This window comes from Camellia sinensis, chromosome 10, assembly GCF_055761805.1.
Source record: "Camellia sinensis isolate YWXY chromosome 10, ASM5576180v1, whole genome shotgun sequence".
Lineage (NCBI taxonomy): Eukaryota > Viridiplantae > Streptophyta > Magnoliopsida > Ericales > Theaceae > Camellia > Camellia sinensis.
In genome coordinates this window covers 136,622,099-136,640,482 of record NC_138970.1, presented here as the reverse complement: position 1 = coordinate 136,640,482, position 18,384 = coordinate 136,622,099, and the positions used below count along the sequence as shown (strand labels likewise).

Sequence of the window (18,384 nt, the reverse complement as noted above, 5' to 3'; positions counted from 1 at the left end):
GGTAATGAAGCAAGTGGTATAAGATAAACCCAAACTGAAAAATTTCCTTCTACAACACTGAAGATGGGCCAAAAATATGAACATTTACAGTATATGGCAGCCTCAAAATCAGTATACAAACATGCTAAAAATATGATGCAAAATGAGGCTCAAAAGGTGCTAAAGCATGAAGTATACAAAATAATCACCAAACAGAAAGAAAGTGTGAATAAAACATGAAGTATAGGCCAAAATAAGGCCACTTTCAGTTCGGACCAAGGTCCAAAAACAGAAGCAAAGAGGGCTATCAATTTATACAAAAAATGGGGCCAAATAAGAGATTGAACTACAAGTGCCACATGGAAACACCAAACAATGTTGAGCCCTTCTCCAATGTTGAAGAGGGGCTCAAAATAAGCCTTATATCAGTTTACAACATGCTCGAAAATAAATTGCTCATAGGTCAAAAAAAGCATACAAAATCATGACATACAACATGGTCAATGAAGCAAGTATATTATGGAGGGCTCAAACAAGGTTGAGCCCTTAATGAGAAGTGAAGATGAGCTCAAAATATGGCCCTTTTCAGTTAGGACCGAAGCTTGAAACCAAAAAGAAATGAGGCTTAGAAATAGATCAAAGGAAAGGGTCAAAAGGATCAAAGTGTAACTTACCCTTGAAGATCTAGACTTTGGTTGCTTCTTGGATGGATTTGCTGCTCCTTTGGCCTTCAAGAACCCTTCCTAGCTGCTGGAAATGAGATAGTGGTGGTAGAGCTTGGTGGTATAGAAGGAATGGAGGTTAATGGACTTAGGGTTTTTGAAGAATTGAAGAAGATGAAGATGGAGTTGGCTATGGAGCTTTTAAGATCAAATTTTCTAACCCTCAAGAAGAAGGCCCTCAGCTGGTTATAAGGTCAAGAAAGGGGGTGTAAAAAGGGGGGTGCAAAGGAGAGCAAAACTCTCTCCCAAAATATCCCCCGGATACAGAAAATATCTGGGGGATATTGCCTCACAGCTGGAAGGGGCACAGTGAGGAGAGCACGGCCGGCCGCTCACTTTTGCTGGAGGTGGCCGGCCGGCCACACCCCCTAGCCGGCCGGCTAGGGGTCAAAAGGGTCAACCATCTTTTCTGGCCGGCCAAGTATTGGGGAGGTAGGCCTATGTGTGTACAACACAACCATGTAATTGAAATTCCAAGAAAGTGGGCCCAAGGGGTTCAACAATGGCTCGGAAAGAGGGGGTCAAAAGGGTCAAGTTGACTTACTGGCCGGCCATGAACTTTTAGGGGCCTCTCAGGTGTGTACATCACAGATATGTGGTTCAAAGTTCGAGAAAAAAGGTCCAAGGGGTTCAACATTAGCCCGGAAGAAAGGGGTCAAAAGGGTCAGGTGACCTTAATGGCCGGCCATGAACTTTTAGGGGCCTCTCTGATGTGTAGATCACAGATATGTGGTCGAAAGTTGGCAACGCTAGCTCTAAGGTATTCAACATTAGCCCGGAAGTGCGAAAAACGGGCGCCGGGAGGCTCGGGAGGAGAGATAACTGGCTGCTGCAACAATTGCTGGCCTCCCGCCCTTCAGTGACCTTCCCTGTGATAAAACAGAGGTACCTGCCAAAAATGAGCGAAAACCGTTGCAAAACGAATGTTCCGGAGCCAAAACACGCAGTTCGGGGTCCCGGAAATGGGCCGTTAAGCACCGAAAATTGTATTTGACCTCGAAGTGGGTTTCTCAGCCCTCAGTGTCCCTCAAAATGGATGAAATAGGATGTATGCCAAAAACCGGAGCAAAAGGAGATGGTTAAGCGGTCCCGAACCGAGGCACACGGCCTGACGGCTCCGAAAACCGGGAACCGGACTCCGAAATAGGCAAAATGGCCTACGGCCACCAAATGTAGCCTACGGACATTGAGAGATGGTCTACGGGACCTCTCCCTCCCCTCAGGAAAAGAAACGGAGAAAACCGAGTCTGGTTCGCAAACCGAGACAAGGCGCAGAAAAGGGTTTGGAAGTCCGGAGGCAGGGCTCACAGCCGCGACTCTGAAACTTCTGAACAAGCACATTATGCAACATCACCAAGCGCTTAATCGGTGACGTCTGAGTCTTAAGGTCGGTCAAAAATGGGGTGTCTACAGTTGCCCCTCTTTGACAGAACTCGGAAGTCACAAGTGACGGGAGTGAATGTCAAAGCCTAGAGACGACCCATTTTTGACAAGGCCGAAGACTCAGACAAACATACAAGATAGAAAAAGATGTGCCCGCAGGCATGCCCGCAGGCAGGGGGCAAAATGCAAATGATATGCAAGAAGCCGAAGGTAGCCCAATGATCGTGCAAATGCAGCTAGCTGTAATGAGGCAAGTATTCGCAAATAGATGCAACAGTTTTAAGCAAGAATGCAAGGCAACAACTACATTTCATGCAGTTAAGAACGCGGAGGATTATTCAATCCCCGCCATGTCTCACACGGAGAAGATACGATACCTGCGCGATTCGTCTGGTTGCACCAGCCTCAATTGAACCGTACATACAATATCGTGCCTGCAAGAGAGAGAAATTGCAACAAGCACAATATGCTAACAACATATATTCAATGTGATTTCGAAAGTTTGACACACGCAGTGCTGGTGAGTGGATGCATCGTAATGCAAGAATGAGATATGTGTGACGACGCATGCTCAAACACAGAGGTATACAAATATCGAGAAATGTACATGACAATGCGAGTATGTCTATGAGAATGCAAGATAGTACAAAACGAGCATGAAACAGGGTGTTCATTTGTCATGAAACAACGAGTACGGAAACGCGTGTTTCGGCGAAGGTAACTCGATCACGATCTCTGATCCACTTCCCTGAAAGGTTACAACCCATTCAAAAAGGATACACGTTGATTTCGATGGATGATGATGAGACACACATCAGAACTTGAAACCGAAGTCCCGACGGAGCAATTTTGCGACCGGAAGTGTACGTTTCTTGAACTTTTTCAGGTCCCGGGAACTCCGATCTTCCTCAAAATTTGCAGAAAGCTAGGTGAGCATGTGGGGAGCATGGCCGGCCGTTTATCTTCCCAAGGGGGGGGGTCCAACCGTTTTCCACAAAAGCTAATGGCTGGCCGGCCATTTCTGCAAAAAGCAGATGGCTGGCCAGCTATTTTTAGAGGCCGGCCGGCCGTGCCCTTTTCCCAGGGGCATTTTCGTCTTTTTGCCTCCTTTTTGCATGCATTTCATCCAAGGCTTGAAGCCTATAAATAGCAGCCGAACCCCATTTCATTCCTTGCCTCTTTCAATACTTTTCTCTCCAGTTTTGAGTTTTACGCGCGTTTTCCAACGCCTCGCGCAAATTGTTTTCGTAAAAACACTTAGTTTTAAACACTTTGGAGCGATTAAATTCCGGTTTCGGAACTTCTTTTTGCATTTTCAACACTTGAGGTAAGTTCATCTTAACATTTAGAATATTTTCTCGGGGGTTGACTTTTGTTGACTTTTTATTTCCCGAGAGTTGACTTTTGTTGACTTTTTCCAATTCTTGCTTATTTTGCTCATTTTTGCTCCCCTTTTGCAGATTCTCGAAAATGGCAGGCAATTCTTCTCACGGTGGAGGTTTTCTGGGCGCTGGGGACGATTTCGATCCTATGACTCTTCCTCCGAGGACTCGACCTTTCATGCCCGAGAGGTACCGTCCAACAGTGCATGCCCTCCCTCGTGCCGTTTTTCGTCATTTTACCAGTTTCGACGAGAGAGCACCCGCAGATCTGCTTCTCAGAGAGCCAGAGCAGCATCTCTCTCACGAGGCCCGAGAGGTATTTACCTCATCTTCTGTATTTTACATTTCGCGCCCTTGCCATGCTTAAACATTTAGCTTGTGACATAGTACTTCCTTTACATCTTTGAACATGTAGTTTCAACACTTGAATTTCTGAACATTCGGCTCATTAATTAATTGCGAACACACAGCCCACATTAAAACACATGGCTCAAACACTGATTTGTCGAACACACGGCCCGAATTCGAAAGTGAACATACAGCCCACACTTTAAATGGAAGTTGAACACGCAGCCCAAACTTCAAATTCTCTGAACACGCAGCCCAGGTAGATAGTGAACACGCAGCCCACAATTTAACTGAAAGTTGAACACGCAGCCCAAAATTCAAATTTTCTGAACACGCAGCCCAGGTAGATAGTGAACACGCAGCCCACAATTAAACTGAAAGTTGAACACGCAGCCCAAAATTCAAATTTCTCTGAACACGCAGCCCAGGTAGATAGTGAACACGCAGCCCACAAATTAACTGAAAGTTGAACACGCAGCCCAAAATTCAAATTTTCTGAACACGCAGCCCAGGTAGATAGTGAACACGCAGCCCACAAATTAACTGAAAGTTGAACACGCAGCCCAAAATTCAAATTCTCTGAACACGCAGCCCAGGTAGATAGTGAACACGCAGCCCACAAATTAACTGAAAGTTGAACACGCAGCCCAAAATTCAAATTCTCTGAACACGCAGCCCAGGTAGATAGTGAACACGCAGCCCACAAATTAACTGAAAGTTGAACACGCAGCCCAAAATTCAAATTCTCTGAACACGCAGCCCAGGTAGATAGTGAACACGCAGCCCACAAATTAACTGAAAGTTGAACACGCAGCCCAAAATTCAAATTCTCTGAACACGCAGCCCAGGTAGATAGTGAACACGCAGCCCACAAATTAACTGAAAGTTGAACACGCAGCCCAAAATTCAAATTTTCTGAACACGCAGCCCAGGTAGATAGTGAACACGCAGCCCACAAATTAACTGAAAGTTGAACACGCAGCCCAAAATTCAAATTCTCTGAACACGCAGCCCAGGTAGATAGTGAACACGCAGCCCACAAATTAACTGAAAGTTGAACACGCAGCCCAAAATTCAAATTCTCTGAACACGCAGCCCAGGTAGATAGATTTTCTGACAGCTTATACATCACACCTTGAACATACAACTCACGCATTCTGCTGGCACGCAGCCCATTTGTTTTATTGGCACATAGCCCAAATTTCTGTTGGCACACAACTCATTCATTTCATCGGCACACAGCCCATTCATTTTATACTGACACATGTATTCATTCTGAATGCAGGGTGGTTCCCGCAGTGTGCGAGGATATGGTTCTACCATGGCGCGGGATTGGTATGCTGAGCTCCCGGAGGGCGTCAGGGATTTGGTAGATTTGGCAGGGTTTGGGCCCTTCTGCACCGGGTTGTCACGCTGTCCTGCCAGGAGGACCTTGATGGCAGCTTTGGTAGAGAGATGGTGGGACACCACCAATTCCTTTCATTTCTCTGCCACCGGGGACATGACCATGACCCCTTTTGACTTTGCTGTATTGACCGGCCTTGATGTCGGAGGTTGGGCCATCCCATACGATGAGGATATGGGCGAGTGGGAGGCCGCCTGGATGTATTTGTTGGGGGCTCGCCCACCTGTTGACAGGGTCTCTGGGAGAGTCCGATATACTTGGTTCTCATCCCATTTCCGGCGGGCTGAGATGGTGCCCGAGACTCCTGAGGAGACAGAGCAGTATGCTCGTGGCTTCCTGATGTTCCTCTTCGGGACTACCCTGTTCGCCGACAGAGGGAACACCATTGGGCTATATTTGTTGAGCGCTCTGGTTGACCTATCACAGGTCCATAGATATGATTGGGGCGGCGCCGGTCTGGCTACCCTTTATTTTTACATGAGCGCGACCTCCCGCGGGCGGGGCGATTTGCTTGGCGGCTACTGGAGAGCCTGGGAGGTACTTTCTGTCCTCTCGATTTACATTTGTGCTCTTCATTACTTGTACCTTGCACACACAGCGCACCTTTACAGTCTGCATTTTGCTCTTAGCATTTCGTACTTACATTCTGCACTGCTTTTCTCAGCTATGGGCTTATGTATATTTCCCATCGTTAGCCCCAGTGCTGGAGGTGGTGGGGATTCCTGTGACCCCATATTCATTGATATTTGAGGGCCCGCACCGGGCGAGGCCTCGAGAGACCCTGGTTCGCCTGCGACAGTACTTCGACACTGTGCGACACTCAGAGGTACTTCAGAACTTTCAGTTCTTTTTATTTTCATCTTTGACTTGCTCTATATATCCTCGTTTTCTGATTGGTTTATACATTTATCATCCGCAGATTACTTGGCAGCCTTGGGCACCCCTGGGTGATGATCTCTTACTTCAGTATACCGGAGCATCAGGCATCTCCCGGTATAGGGTCCTGCTCGAAGGGCCAGTCGGCAGAGTCTGGTTCCTGGGGGAGCGCCTTCTGTGCCAGGTACGGGGGTATCTTTCCCAGGATGTTCCCGCGGTACCTCCGGCTAGTATGCGGACCGCTGACAGGCTCTCTTACTCAGAGGTAGTCGGCGCCATGCTAGGCAGCGATGCTTTGTTATATGTTGCGGAGGGGGACTACGCCACCTATCGTCACATATATTTGATGCCTCCATTGACAGAGGCTCGTATTCCGATGATGAGACCTGCCGGTATGTCATCCTCGGATCAGGCTCAGGCTCGGGCTACAGACATCCCTTCTTCTAGCAGGGCTGGCGCATCTAGAGGTGGGAGTAGACCGTTTCCTCCGAACCCGTCGATTCATCCTCATCTGGGATGGCCAGATATGCCTACTGAGTTGATGGCGTGGCGGTATGGGACTAGCTCTCCGATTCCAGTTCCACTAGAGCCTCGGATGCCCAGTGATCGATATGCCATTGATCCGGACTCACCGCCGGTACGCTCCACTTTCGTCATTCATCATTTCAGATGTTTAGATACTCATTTGTTCACTGATGATTATGAAATCATTTTTGCAGCCATCGCGAGGGTACATGGAGGAGATGGTTGAGCTGGTGGCCACACTCGAGGGCATGGTCCTACGCAGGGAGGCACAGTTGTCTGTTGCGGGCATTCAGGTACCCTTCAGTTTTTCCTGGCATTTATCATACTTCTGATGACATGCTGATTTCTACTGCATTGATAGACTACTTGTGTAGAGCACATCTGACACACACCTCACTTGTACACTGTATTTACACGCACCCACTTCATGTAGCTTTTGCTCGTATCTGTATCCGATGTACATATTTGGACTGATGTATTTGATTTAAACTCCTTGTTTTCAGATGCCTACATGGTCCGGTCAGCCGCAGGCCAGGCCACCTGGGCCTCATTGGGGAGCTGGGCCATCCGGGCCTTATCAGGGAGCTGGGCCATCCGGGCCTTATCAGGGGGAGGGGCCATCTCGGCCTTCCCGAGGAGCCGGGCCATCTAGGCCTTATCGAGGAGCTCGAGGAGGATCGGTCCGCAGGCGCAGGGCTCATGTCGTGGAGGTGGAGCCTGATGAGGAGGAGGAGGAGGAGGAGGAGGAGGCTACCGACCGCCAGTTCGAGACATCTGTTGAGGAGGGAGGCTCCGGTTTTGGCTCGGGGAACAGAGGCGAGGCTGAGGAGGATCCTGAGGATGACAGCTCCGACTCTGACGATGGTGTGGAGGTTGTCCCGCAAAAGAGGACTAGGCGTGCTTCTCGTTCCCGCTCCCGAGGATTTTGATGCTGCTATTTCCATGCTTTATTTTTCTTTTTACTAGTAGTTTGTAGCACTTTGCACATTGTTAGGCAGTTTTATTTTTGTAAAACTTGTACCTTTATTTGTTGTAATGCATGATGAAATGAAATAGCTTTTGGAAGGGTGTTTGTATTTTGAACTTTTAGCATCGTATCGCATCATTTACTTTGCACAAAAAAAAGAAATGGAATGGTAATGCGCATTGTAATCACCAAGTCAGGTAGTGAACCGACGCAACAAACTAAACAACTCAACTTACTAAGATATAACAGAATCTTTAGCAAGTTTACAACTCGATAAGCAAAATGCAACAATGCAAACAAACAAAACTCTAACAAAATTTGCTTAAACAGAGAGCAATGACTCAAAAACACAAAACACGTCCGCTCGACAAACAACTCGATAAGCAAAGTACAACAACTCGATAAGCAAAACTCAACAACAAAAGGTGTACTTCTGACGATCTGGGCATCGGAACGCGTCTGAAATGAAGGCCTTCGGCTTTCCTGTTGTATGGTAATGCTTGGAGTTCTCCTTCGAAGAGCAAGACAGGGCCGAGGAGACACACTGCAACATTGCCAGCCATCCCTAGAAGCTGGCCGGCCAGAGATATGCCACGGCATGGAGGACTAGAGAGCTTCTGGTCCTTGCTTCAACCTTCAGTTGCACTTTGTCAGATGAATGTGTGGATTGGCTCAATGAGGAAGCACAAGTTGGGCCTAGCTTGGCATCAGATGCTCCGTCCAGCTCCGGGAGGGGACACAGAGATACTTGATTCAACTATACCCCAAATTTATTGCTTATTTAGCATTTTCAAGTTTTCTTTATGAATGTACTAAAATAAGCAACCCCGATTGTAATGCAAGAGCAGGAGAACTTTATTTTGAAATCAATGAAATTGAAAGTCATGGTACTGAAAATTTTCCACTTTTGGTCCAAAAATGGTCTTAGTCGTAAAAAGATTGATTTGAACAAAGTCAACTCTTATTAAAACTTTTCAAAACTATTTTCGATGTGGATCAGAATTGGACACGCCGAAAATCTGTCACTGAAATGCACAACCCCAGATCCCTGCAACTGGAAAGTTGCCCCTAGTTTGAAGAACAATGCGGCACTCCAAAGCAACGGAAAGTTGCCCCTTGTCTGAGTAACTTTGCACCGTCTTGGCAACGGAAAGTTGCCCCTAGTTTGAACAGCACTGTACCGGAGATCATGATAAATGCTGATGGATAAAGATGACTGAGATGATCGAAATGGACAAAGTTGATCGGGGAAAAGTTTATGACTGAACTTCAAGGCGAAGCTGCCTACGTATCCCAAAGATGAGAATCAAGTCTTACGTAGTTCAGGCTTAGGTTTGCTCGAGTATTTTCACTCTCCTTTTGCGCTCTAACTTTTGCCAAGGCCGCCCTTTGCGGGTTTTCAACCTTACGAGCTCAGTTTTTATATTTTCTAATTTTTTGTGCTCTGAATCTTGCCTAGGTCGCCCTTTCGGGTTTTCGGCCTAGCGAGCCTCTCAAGGATAGTATTTCTTCAACTTGTCCATATTGATCGGTTGTGAGAACTCCAAGCCATCTAGATCCATCAGAACCACAGCTCCACCTGACCAGATAGCCTTGATGATATAAGGACCAGTCCAATTGGGTTTGAACTTGCCCCTTGGGTCGTGGATGGGAGCTCGGTTGTCTTTGAGCACCAAATCTCCTTCTTTCAGATTCCTGGACTTAACTTTCTTGTTGAAAGCCCGGGCGATTCTGCGTTGATAGCCTTGGATGTGGTACAGTGCTTTCAGTCTTCTTTCATCAAAGAGCATGAGTTCTTCGAATCTGCTTTGCTGCCAATCTGCTTCGGCTATCTATCATTCAGCCAATACTCGTAACGATGGGACCTCAATCTCAATGGGTAGAACAGCCTCCATTCCATAGACCAATGAATATGGAGTTGCTCCAGTAGAAGTTCTGATTGAAGTCCTGTAGCCCCACAGAGCAAATGGCAGCTTGTCTGGCCAATCCCGATAGGTTTCCACCATCTTCTGTAGTATATGCTTGATATTCTTGTTGGCGGCCTCAACCGCTCCGTTGGTCTGCGGCCTGTATGTAGAGGACTTATGGAAAGCCACATTGTATTTCTCCAACAAGTCTATCACTTCTTTCTTGAAGTGGGAGCCATTGTCTGAAATTATTTCGTTTGGCACCCCGTAGCGACAGATGATGTTATTCCTGATGAACTTTGCGACATGCGACGCCTTCAACACTGCGTATGATTGGGCCTCGACCCACTTTGTAAAGTAATCTATCGCTACCAGGATAAACTCATGCCCGTTTGACCCCTTCGGGGTAACAGCTCCGATCACATCAATTCCCCAGACTGAAAAAGGCCACGGCAAAGTCATGTTATATAGTTTTGACGGTGGGATGTTCATGCGATTTGCATGAATTTGACATTTGTGGCATCGCCGAACAAAACCAATGCAATCCTCCTCCATGGTTGACCAGTAGTAGCCCTGTCTGAGGATTTTTCTGGCCAGCATTACTCCATTCATGTGTGCACCGCACTCCCCCCCGTGGATGGCTTCCATCAGGCGTTTTGACTCTTCAGCTTCTACACAGAGCTTATGCATTCCCAGATGGCCCCTTTTGTACAAATTTTTCCCGCAGATAATGAACTGAGCAGCCATTCTTCGGACAGCCCTCTTATCCTTGGCATTTGCCCCCGGTGGATATGCCTCCTTTTCCAAGAAGTTCCAGATGTCATAATACCAGGGGTTGCCGTCTTGAACCTTATCTATGGCGGAAATCGACTCATATGCCGGCGCAAACTTCTGATCGATAATAACTGGACGCATCCGGACTCCGGACGGGATGTCTATCATAGAAGATAGAGTTGCTAATGAATCTGCAAACCTGTTGTTCTCTCTTACGAGGTGGGTGAAATTTAGCTTCTCAAACCGAGGAATTAACAAATCCAAGGTTTGGTGGTAGATTATCATCCTTTCCTCTTTGACCTTCCAATCTCCTTTTGCTTGAGACACAACAAGGTTCGAGTCCCCAATGACGTCCACTCGTCTTGCCCCTAGTTCCAGGGCTGCTTCCAGACCAGCAATACATGCCTCATACTCTGCTTCATTGTTGGAAACTTTGAACCGGAGCTTGAATGCTAAAGGAATACGGGAATCATCAGGCGCTATCAGCAACACCCCTATCCCATACCCATACTGGTTTGACGCTCCGTCAAAGTACATTGTCCAGGTTTCATCTTCAACGTGCAGAATGGCTTCATCTGGGAATAGATACTCAACCGCTTCATCCCCCTCAACCGGGTGGTCGGCAAGGAACTCCGCTACCGCTCTGCCTTTTACTGACTTGCGCGTTACATACTTCAAATCAAATTCGGAGAGCAACAGCAGCCATCGAGCTAGCCTACCCGTAAGTGCTGGTTTCTCGAAAAGATATTTGATGGGATCCAACCGCGAAACCAACATTACAGAGTGAGCTAACAGGTAGTGCCGCAGCTTCCTGGTTGCCCATACCAAGGCCAAGCAAGCCTTTTCCAGCGGTGTATAGCGGGTTTCGTAATCTAGCATCTTTTTGCTCAGATAGTATATGGCCCTTTCCACTTTGTCTTCTGACTCCTGCGCGAGCATGCAGCCCATGGTGGTCTCAGTTGCCGAAAGGTACAGTATCAACGGTCTCCCTGACTCTGGCGGTGACAACACGGGTGGGTTCTGTAGATACTTTTTGATCTGCTCAAAAGCTGCTTGACATCGGCCGTCCCATTGGAATTTCTTTCCTTTCTTCAGGAGACCAAAAAGTGGTTCACAAGTCAAGGTTAGTTTAGAAATAAACCGCCTTATGAATTGCACTTTACCCAGAAAGCCTCGCACCTCCTTTTCAGTCCTTGGTGGTGGCATTTCTAAGATGGCCTTGATTTTGGAAGGGTCGACCTCGATGCCCCTTTGTGTGATCAGAAACCCTAACATCTTCCCTGCTGTAACACCAAACGTGCATTTCTGGGGGTTCAGTCGCAGCCGAAACTCTTTGATCCTCTGAAAGAATTTTTGTAAGGCGGTGTAGTGGCCCTCTCTATCTTTGGACTTGACAATCATGTCGTCCACGTACACTTCGACCTCCTTATGGATCATATCATGTAATATTGTAGTTGCTGCCCGTTGATACGTAGCTCCAGCATTTTTCAACCCGAATGGCATCACTCGATAACAATATGTACCCCACGGGGTAGTGAACGCAGTCTTCTCTCGGTCTTCGGGTGCCATCACTATCTGATTGTAGCCTGAGAAACCATCCATAAACGAAAGCAAGGCGTGTCCTGCCGTGAAATCTACCAATTCATCGATGTGCGGCAAGGGGAAGTCGTCCTTCGGACTGGCCTTGTTCAAATCCCTGAAGTCTACACAGACCCGAATTCTGCCGTCCTTCTTTGGCACTGGGACTATGTTGGCCAACCAAGTTGGATATTCAGATACCAACAGGAACCCTGCGTCAATTTGTTTGGTGACCTCTTCCTTAATCTTGAGGGCCCAGTCCGGGCGAATCCTTCTGAGTTTCTGTTTGACAGGGCGGGCCTCTGGATCAAGAGGGATCCGGTGCTGTACAATCTCAGGATCGATTCCAGGCATGTCTTCATAGGACCACGCGAAAACATCTTTGAAATCCTTTAATAAAGCGACTAAGCGCTCGCGCTCCTCTGAAGGCAACGTGGACCCGATCTGGACCAGCCGCGGGTCCTTCTCAGTACCAATATTCACAGAAGTGATTTCATCGATTAAAGGTTTAACAAATCTTTCCTGCTCTTGATCGATTAATCGTTGCAAAACTGGGGGAATTTCTTCCTCGCTGTTTCCATCAAAATTTTGAAAATCCTGATTTAAGCAATAAATCAAAGGCACAGAAAAATACTCGGAAACCACATCCACATCATTCTCATTAAATACTTCCAAGCCGTCAGATTCCTCTGTTACAACAGACTCAAAAGAAAATGAAAAAGACGACCTAGACAGGACTGTGGTATCCGGGTTATCACTCCCAGGAATACTGGACTCAGACTCAGTCGAGCTGGAATCTGATTCCGACGCAGAAGATTCGGCAGAATCAGATTCCGGCTCACTACCTGACCCGGAACTGCTAGATAAAAAGCCTTCTTCATATTGCCAGATGAGAGAAGGTGCGATAGATGCATCCAAGATCGGCGCTGGAAAGCCTGCAGCTATTTCATCTCCAATCACAGAAACCGAAGAGTTATCCCCCAAGCACTCTTGGCTGATCGGAGGATCTGATAGTAGACTTGCCAGTGCTACCCCCATTTCCAGCTCTGTACTCTCGGGATCCACTGCTTTACATTGCTCAACCTCGGTTGGTGGGTCTGTCTGCGCCTCGGCAACGTCATCCCCAGATAATTGTATGTCGAAGAAGATTTCAAAACCAGGCACGCGCTTCCCCTTTGCGTTTAGCCATGGCTCCGGGAAGCCGCAGAACGGAAAATCTTCCCCCTCCCGGACGAAACGTCCGTTTAGGGTACCCCAGATGGGCCTGTGCATTAAATCAAATGGCTTCCCGGCCTTCTTTGCTCTGGCCCTTCCGGCCATTTCTTTCCCTTTCCTCACCCAATCTTCCTTGGTGGGCAGATAACCCAGTCCAAAGGCGTGGGGGTTGTGTGGCACTTCGGCCAATACTGAGACGCCTTTCCGGCCGCTTCTCCCTAATCCCATCCCAGGGGTATGCTTCAACTTGTTCATGAGGTATATGGATTGTGCACTAACATACATGCCCTCATTCGCAGCCATGACATTCTGCACTACTTGAGCTTCGGCCAAAGTGAACCCCGACAAAAACACATCCTCCGTGCCGTGTTCGATCTCCAAGACGGGTGTAGACACCTCTGGCGGGGGATGGATCGATGAATTTCCAAAAACGATTGCTACCCCTTTCCCGTGAGGGTATTTCAGCATTTGATGAAGGGTGGAAGAGACTGCTTTGACCTGGTGCAACCACGGTCGCCCCAAAAGTAAGTTAAAGGTTGCGGGAACGTCCAAAATATGAAATTCGATACTGTGTTGTCCTGGACCAACCTTAGTTTGAATTTTAACAGTCCCCATCACCTCTCTGCTGGTATTGTCATATGCCCTGATCACTTGGGTGGTTGGGACGAAATCTACGGGCTTCAACCCGATTGCATATGCCGTTCTGGTCGGGCAGACGTTAATCGCAGACCCGGTATCAACAAGTACCACCGGTATCCACTTATCTCTACATTCCACAGAGATGTAGAGAGGCTTATTATGATTTGCGCCCTCAGGCGGTAGCTCTTTGTCTGAAAAAGTTAATGCCGGGGAACCTCCTCCCGGAAAAATCAGCCCAACCAGCTGTTCAGGCGTGGTGTCTATAGAAAGTTTCGACTTGTCCATGGCAGATAGGACAGCTTCCCTGTGCACTCGTGATGCCATTAGCAGTCCCCAGATGGAGATGTCTGCTTGTATTTTCTTTAATTGTTTCAACACAGCCTCGTCTTCGATTTGCTTCTCCTTCTGTCTCTCTACTTCTCTGTCTTTCCCGGATGCTTCGGGTTGGTCTAGGTGTGGGGGCTTGAAGTACCGCCCACTTCTTGTCATATGGTCCACTTCATCCAGATACCAAGTATCATCCGGTTGGTTATTCCCCCAGTCCTCATCGGTGTGGGCAAGACACAAATCGTCATCTTCCCACCACATTCCACTGGCAGCCAACAGACACCTGTCTGGCTCCGGTCCACTCGCACTCTCAGTGCTCTCTGTCCATACGCTCGCAGCATTGCTTGTCTTTGTGCGCACAGAACTTTCGGTCCCCTCAGGGCCTTTTGCCTTTCTGGCTCTCTCAACTTCCTCAAACTTTCCCTGTTCCAACTGCGTCAGTACAGCTGTTTGTTCAATAGTTCCTACATCCGTAATGCCCATGTTCTGAGCGGAATTCTTAACACCGGCGCTCTCCGGCGGTACAACTTGATTTTCGGCCGTTCCGGCCACAACTGATATTTCTGCCCCTGCCGGGCTCTGTTTTGGTTGAGCTTCCCCCACTGCATCCGGTTGATCTTCGAGCCATCCCGTGGCCTCCTCTGATCCCTCATAATCATTCCAGTTAATGGACGCATCTTCCTGCTCCTGATCATCGAGAAATTGTAAGTTAGCAAAGTCCTCTTCTACGGTTGTCAGCTCATCTGCCCATAACTCAGATCCCTCCCCTCGGATCATGCATAGTTCTCCTGTCTCGGGAAATTTTACACTTAGCCTAGTTCGGCTCGTTGATAGGATGTACTTGCTTGGATCATAAGCCCTCTCAGCAAAACTCTGCCCAGTCCCAGATTCAACAGACTCGGTCTCTCCCAAAATCTGCCCTGTCCTGCCTTCGACGGTCACCACCATCGGTTCTGGTTGGGTTTTGGAGGTGTCCACCATGCACAAGAAGTCAGTGCAATCGGGGAGGAGCACCTCTGGCTTGGGTAGGTGGGTGGGAGTAATGTAAATGCTAGGATCGTAAGATGCGACCCCAGTCTGGATAAAGTTAATTCTTTTGGGAGGAGGAGCTTGGTTATGTGATGGGAGAGGGTTGGTCGTAACATTGGGTTGGTCGGGAGGTGCGATCACCTGTTTGTCAATAAGATCTTGGATTTCATGACGCAGTCTGTAACAACGGTCGGTGTCATGACCGTGTTGTTGGTGGTATGCACAGTATTTTGACGAGTCATATGAGGGGGGAAGTGGATTTGGTAATGGCTTTGGTTCCAGGGGTTTCAAATGATTCTTTCTGATCAGTATTCCTAGGACTTTGGTCAGAGGCATATATAGTGGAGTAAAGGTTCTTTGGCCTCGGGGTTGGAATCGGCTGTTTTGTGAGTTGCTTCCGGACGCGCCGGAGAATGGTGTGGCAGTCGTGGGTCTTGGAGGGGGAGGGGGAGTGGTGGTGACCATACCAACTTCCGAGGCTCTCGTATTTGCAGCGCCGCTCGGGCCTGCGTTGTTGTTGCGATTGAAGGTCCTCCTTGGTTGTTCTCTGTCCTGGTCAAGCAGTCCTTGCCTCATAGCATCTTCTATTTGCACCCCCATATCATGTAAATCTGCGAAAGTAGGGAAGGGGACCACAATCATTCTTTGCATTAACTTGGGGTGGAGATTGCGCACAATCATCCGAATTTGATCTCTGTCAGTGGGCCTTAGAGTCATCGTCGACGCCTTTGCCCTCCATCGGATCACAAAGTCCGAGAAAGATTCCTTGGGCTCTTGCCTCGTCGTTTCAAGATCGCGGGTTGTGATCTCGATCTGTGTGTTATATGAATATTGTGTGACAAAGGCCTCAGCCATCTCATCCCAGTTTTTCTTCACCTCATCCGATAATCTTGCGTACCAATGGGAGGCCACACCTGACAGGGTTCGGCCGAATAATGAGAGCTTCTGTTGTCGTGTAAGGCCCATTGGCCGCAAGACATCCGCAAACAGTCGGATATGAACCATGGGGTCACCAGTCCCGTCAAAACGGTCTATTTGTGGCATTTTGAACCTATCGGGGAGTGTCACGGCCTCCTCGGTATATCCATCTCCGATATCCGGCATAGCCTTAGCCCCTTGGGATTTCTTAAAGAGTTTCTCCAATTTGCTCAATTTCAGAGCCGTAGGATCAACCTCGTCCTCGGATGGAGAGTCCGGGTGATTGGATGTATGAGCCTTGGACAGTTGTGGTGGAATTGGGGGCGGGACAGGCCCCGTTGGAAGACTTGTGTCCTCTTGCAAAATTTGGACAGCCGGTACAGTATTCGGGGTGTTGGGAGGGACGTCCTGAATAACAGGAGCCTTCTCGGGTAATGGGGCTCCTGCTGGAGGAGGGATTTGGTGTGAAGCAGATGCTGTACTCTGTTGTTGCAGTCTAGTAATCAACTCAGCCTGTTGGGCCATGACTGTGGCCTATTGTTTGGAGAATTCCGCTTGACGGGCGGCATCATCGTGCATCTGTTTCATGCTTTCCTGCATCTGGCGCATTAGAGCCTCTATCCCCGATGTATTCGGTTGCTCCATCTGTCTAACTGGTATGTCTATTTCTGCAATAGTAATTGATACCTCAGTCCTATAGTCCTCTGATGGAGTAACCCACTGCCCTGACAACCTCTGTTCTGACACACTGCGCCTTTTCGGCTTCCTTCTGATAACAGGGGGTAGAGAATAGAACACTGGCTGTCCGTCTATTAGATCCTCTGATCGGTGGAGTCGACGACCTCGTGTCCAAGGTGCTTGGGGAATGCCTGTTGGGTCGGAAGCAATCGTGCTAAAACTGACCCCTAGCAAAAGATAAATAAAGCGAAAAGGAAATAAATAAACAGATAAACGGGCAGCATAACAGCTTAAAATAAAAATGCAAGACACATAGTCGGGCATAATCAACACACAGTCAATAAGCTGAAATATACACTGTCCTCAAACACTGATTATCATCCCTGTATCATCGTTCCCTAAAACAGAATCTGAAATCCGCAGATGAATAATCCTCAGATACTGGCTGATGCCCGCAGGCTTGATACCCGTAATACAAAACTGATGCCCGCAGGCCTGATGTTGACAATGCTGAACTGATGCCCGTAGGCCTGATACTGTCAATACTGAACTGATGCCCGCAGGCTCGATATTCAATACTCATATACTGATCTGATGCCCGCAGGCTTGATGCTGACAATTCTGAACCGATGCCCGCAGGCCTGATGCCCAAACTCATATACCGATACATGCATTCTTGTAGAGACGCACTCTAAAGCACATAACAGATAAGTGAGAGCTAAAACACCCCTATGTTGGGGTAGGGTTTCCCTGTCCTATTTTGTCAGGAGCTAGGGTTTCACTATGCACGCAGCGGTTTCAAACAACCTATAAACGGGCAAGCAACCTGTCCTAATTTGGAATAGTCACTATGGATCCGAATATGCACTAGGTCGAATGGTCAAAGAGGGTGCCCCGGCGAAACCGGGGTTTGTGTTCCCATACTGGCAGAGCCCACAACCGGTCAGCCTTGTGGTCATGCCTTGACAAGACAAGCCTCCGGCAAACCGTTCAGGAATAGCAGATGGCAAACACGGTGTCCTAGGCGCACCAAATGCAAATGCAATGCAAAGAAACACACAAGTGTAGTCAAAAACAGATATCATGAGTTCGAGTCAAGTTCTCTAAATCCCCAGCAGAGTCGCCAGAAACTGTAGACGTCCCCCGAACGCCCCGGGAGGGTTTAGGTCCCGTTCTGTTCATTTAGGGTCACTACAGCTCGGACTCTCAAAATGTCACGGTTCTAAGTCTGAACCAAAGAGTCCAAATCCGGCAAATCGTTTTAGGAAAACTGATTTTTGAAAGAAGTGCCAAACATGGACTGCTTCGCCAGATACAGAGTCGCCACCTAAATATTTTATTTTGGGAAATTTAGGAAACCCTGACTCGGTGCCAAAAGGCCACGTGTCCGTCATCACCAAAGTTGCCTCGGCTCGGGAACTTGGGTACGATTGGGGAAGGTCACTTCGTGAGCACCCCCGCTCGCCCGGTCATAGACCGGCCTCTACTAACCATGATATCAATTTTTTGAAAACATTGCGAGTTCTTATTCCGGTTTATTAGCCTAGGTTACTATGTGATGCTCACAGCATATAAATATAGACCGGGTCGTCCGAATTGGAACAAAACATTCTATGTTTGCTTTTGAAAATGGTTTGCTACCCGCAGGTAGGCTTTGAAACATTTGATGATTTATTCCAATTTAAACAACCCAACCTTCACCCACAGGCATTCAGGCAGTTATGTCATGTAA

General features: G+C 47.9%; 1 protein-coding gene across 1 annotated transcript in view; it reads left to right on the top strand.

Moving 5' to 3' along the window:
• Nucleotides 1-18,384, top strand: part of LOC145800718 (uncharacterized) — a 40,090-nt gene that overhangs the window by 14,635 nt on the left and 7,071 nt on the right. Inside the window, exons 4-7 of the mRNA XM_082890447.1 lie at nt 3,545-3,655; nt 6,280-6,732; nt 6,815-6,913; nt 7,124-7,300. Coding sequence (XP_082746573.1) covers nt 3,545-3,655; nt 6,280-6,732; nt 6,815-6,913; nt 7,124-7,300 — 840 coding nt within the window. The remainder of the gene's footprint in view (nt 1-3,544; nt 3,656-6,279; nt 6,733-6,814; nt 6,914-7,123; nt 7,301-18,384) is intronic.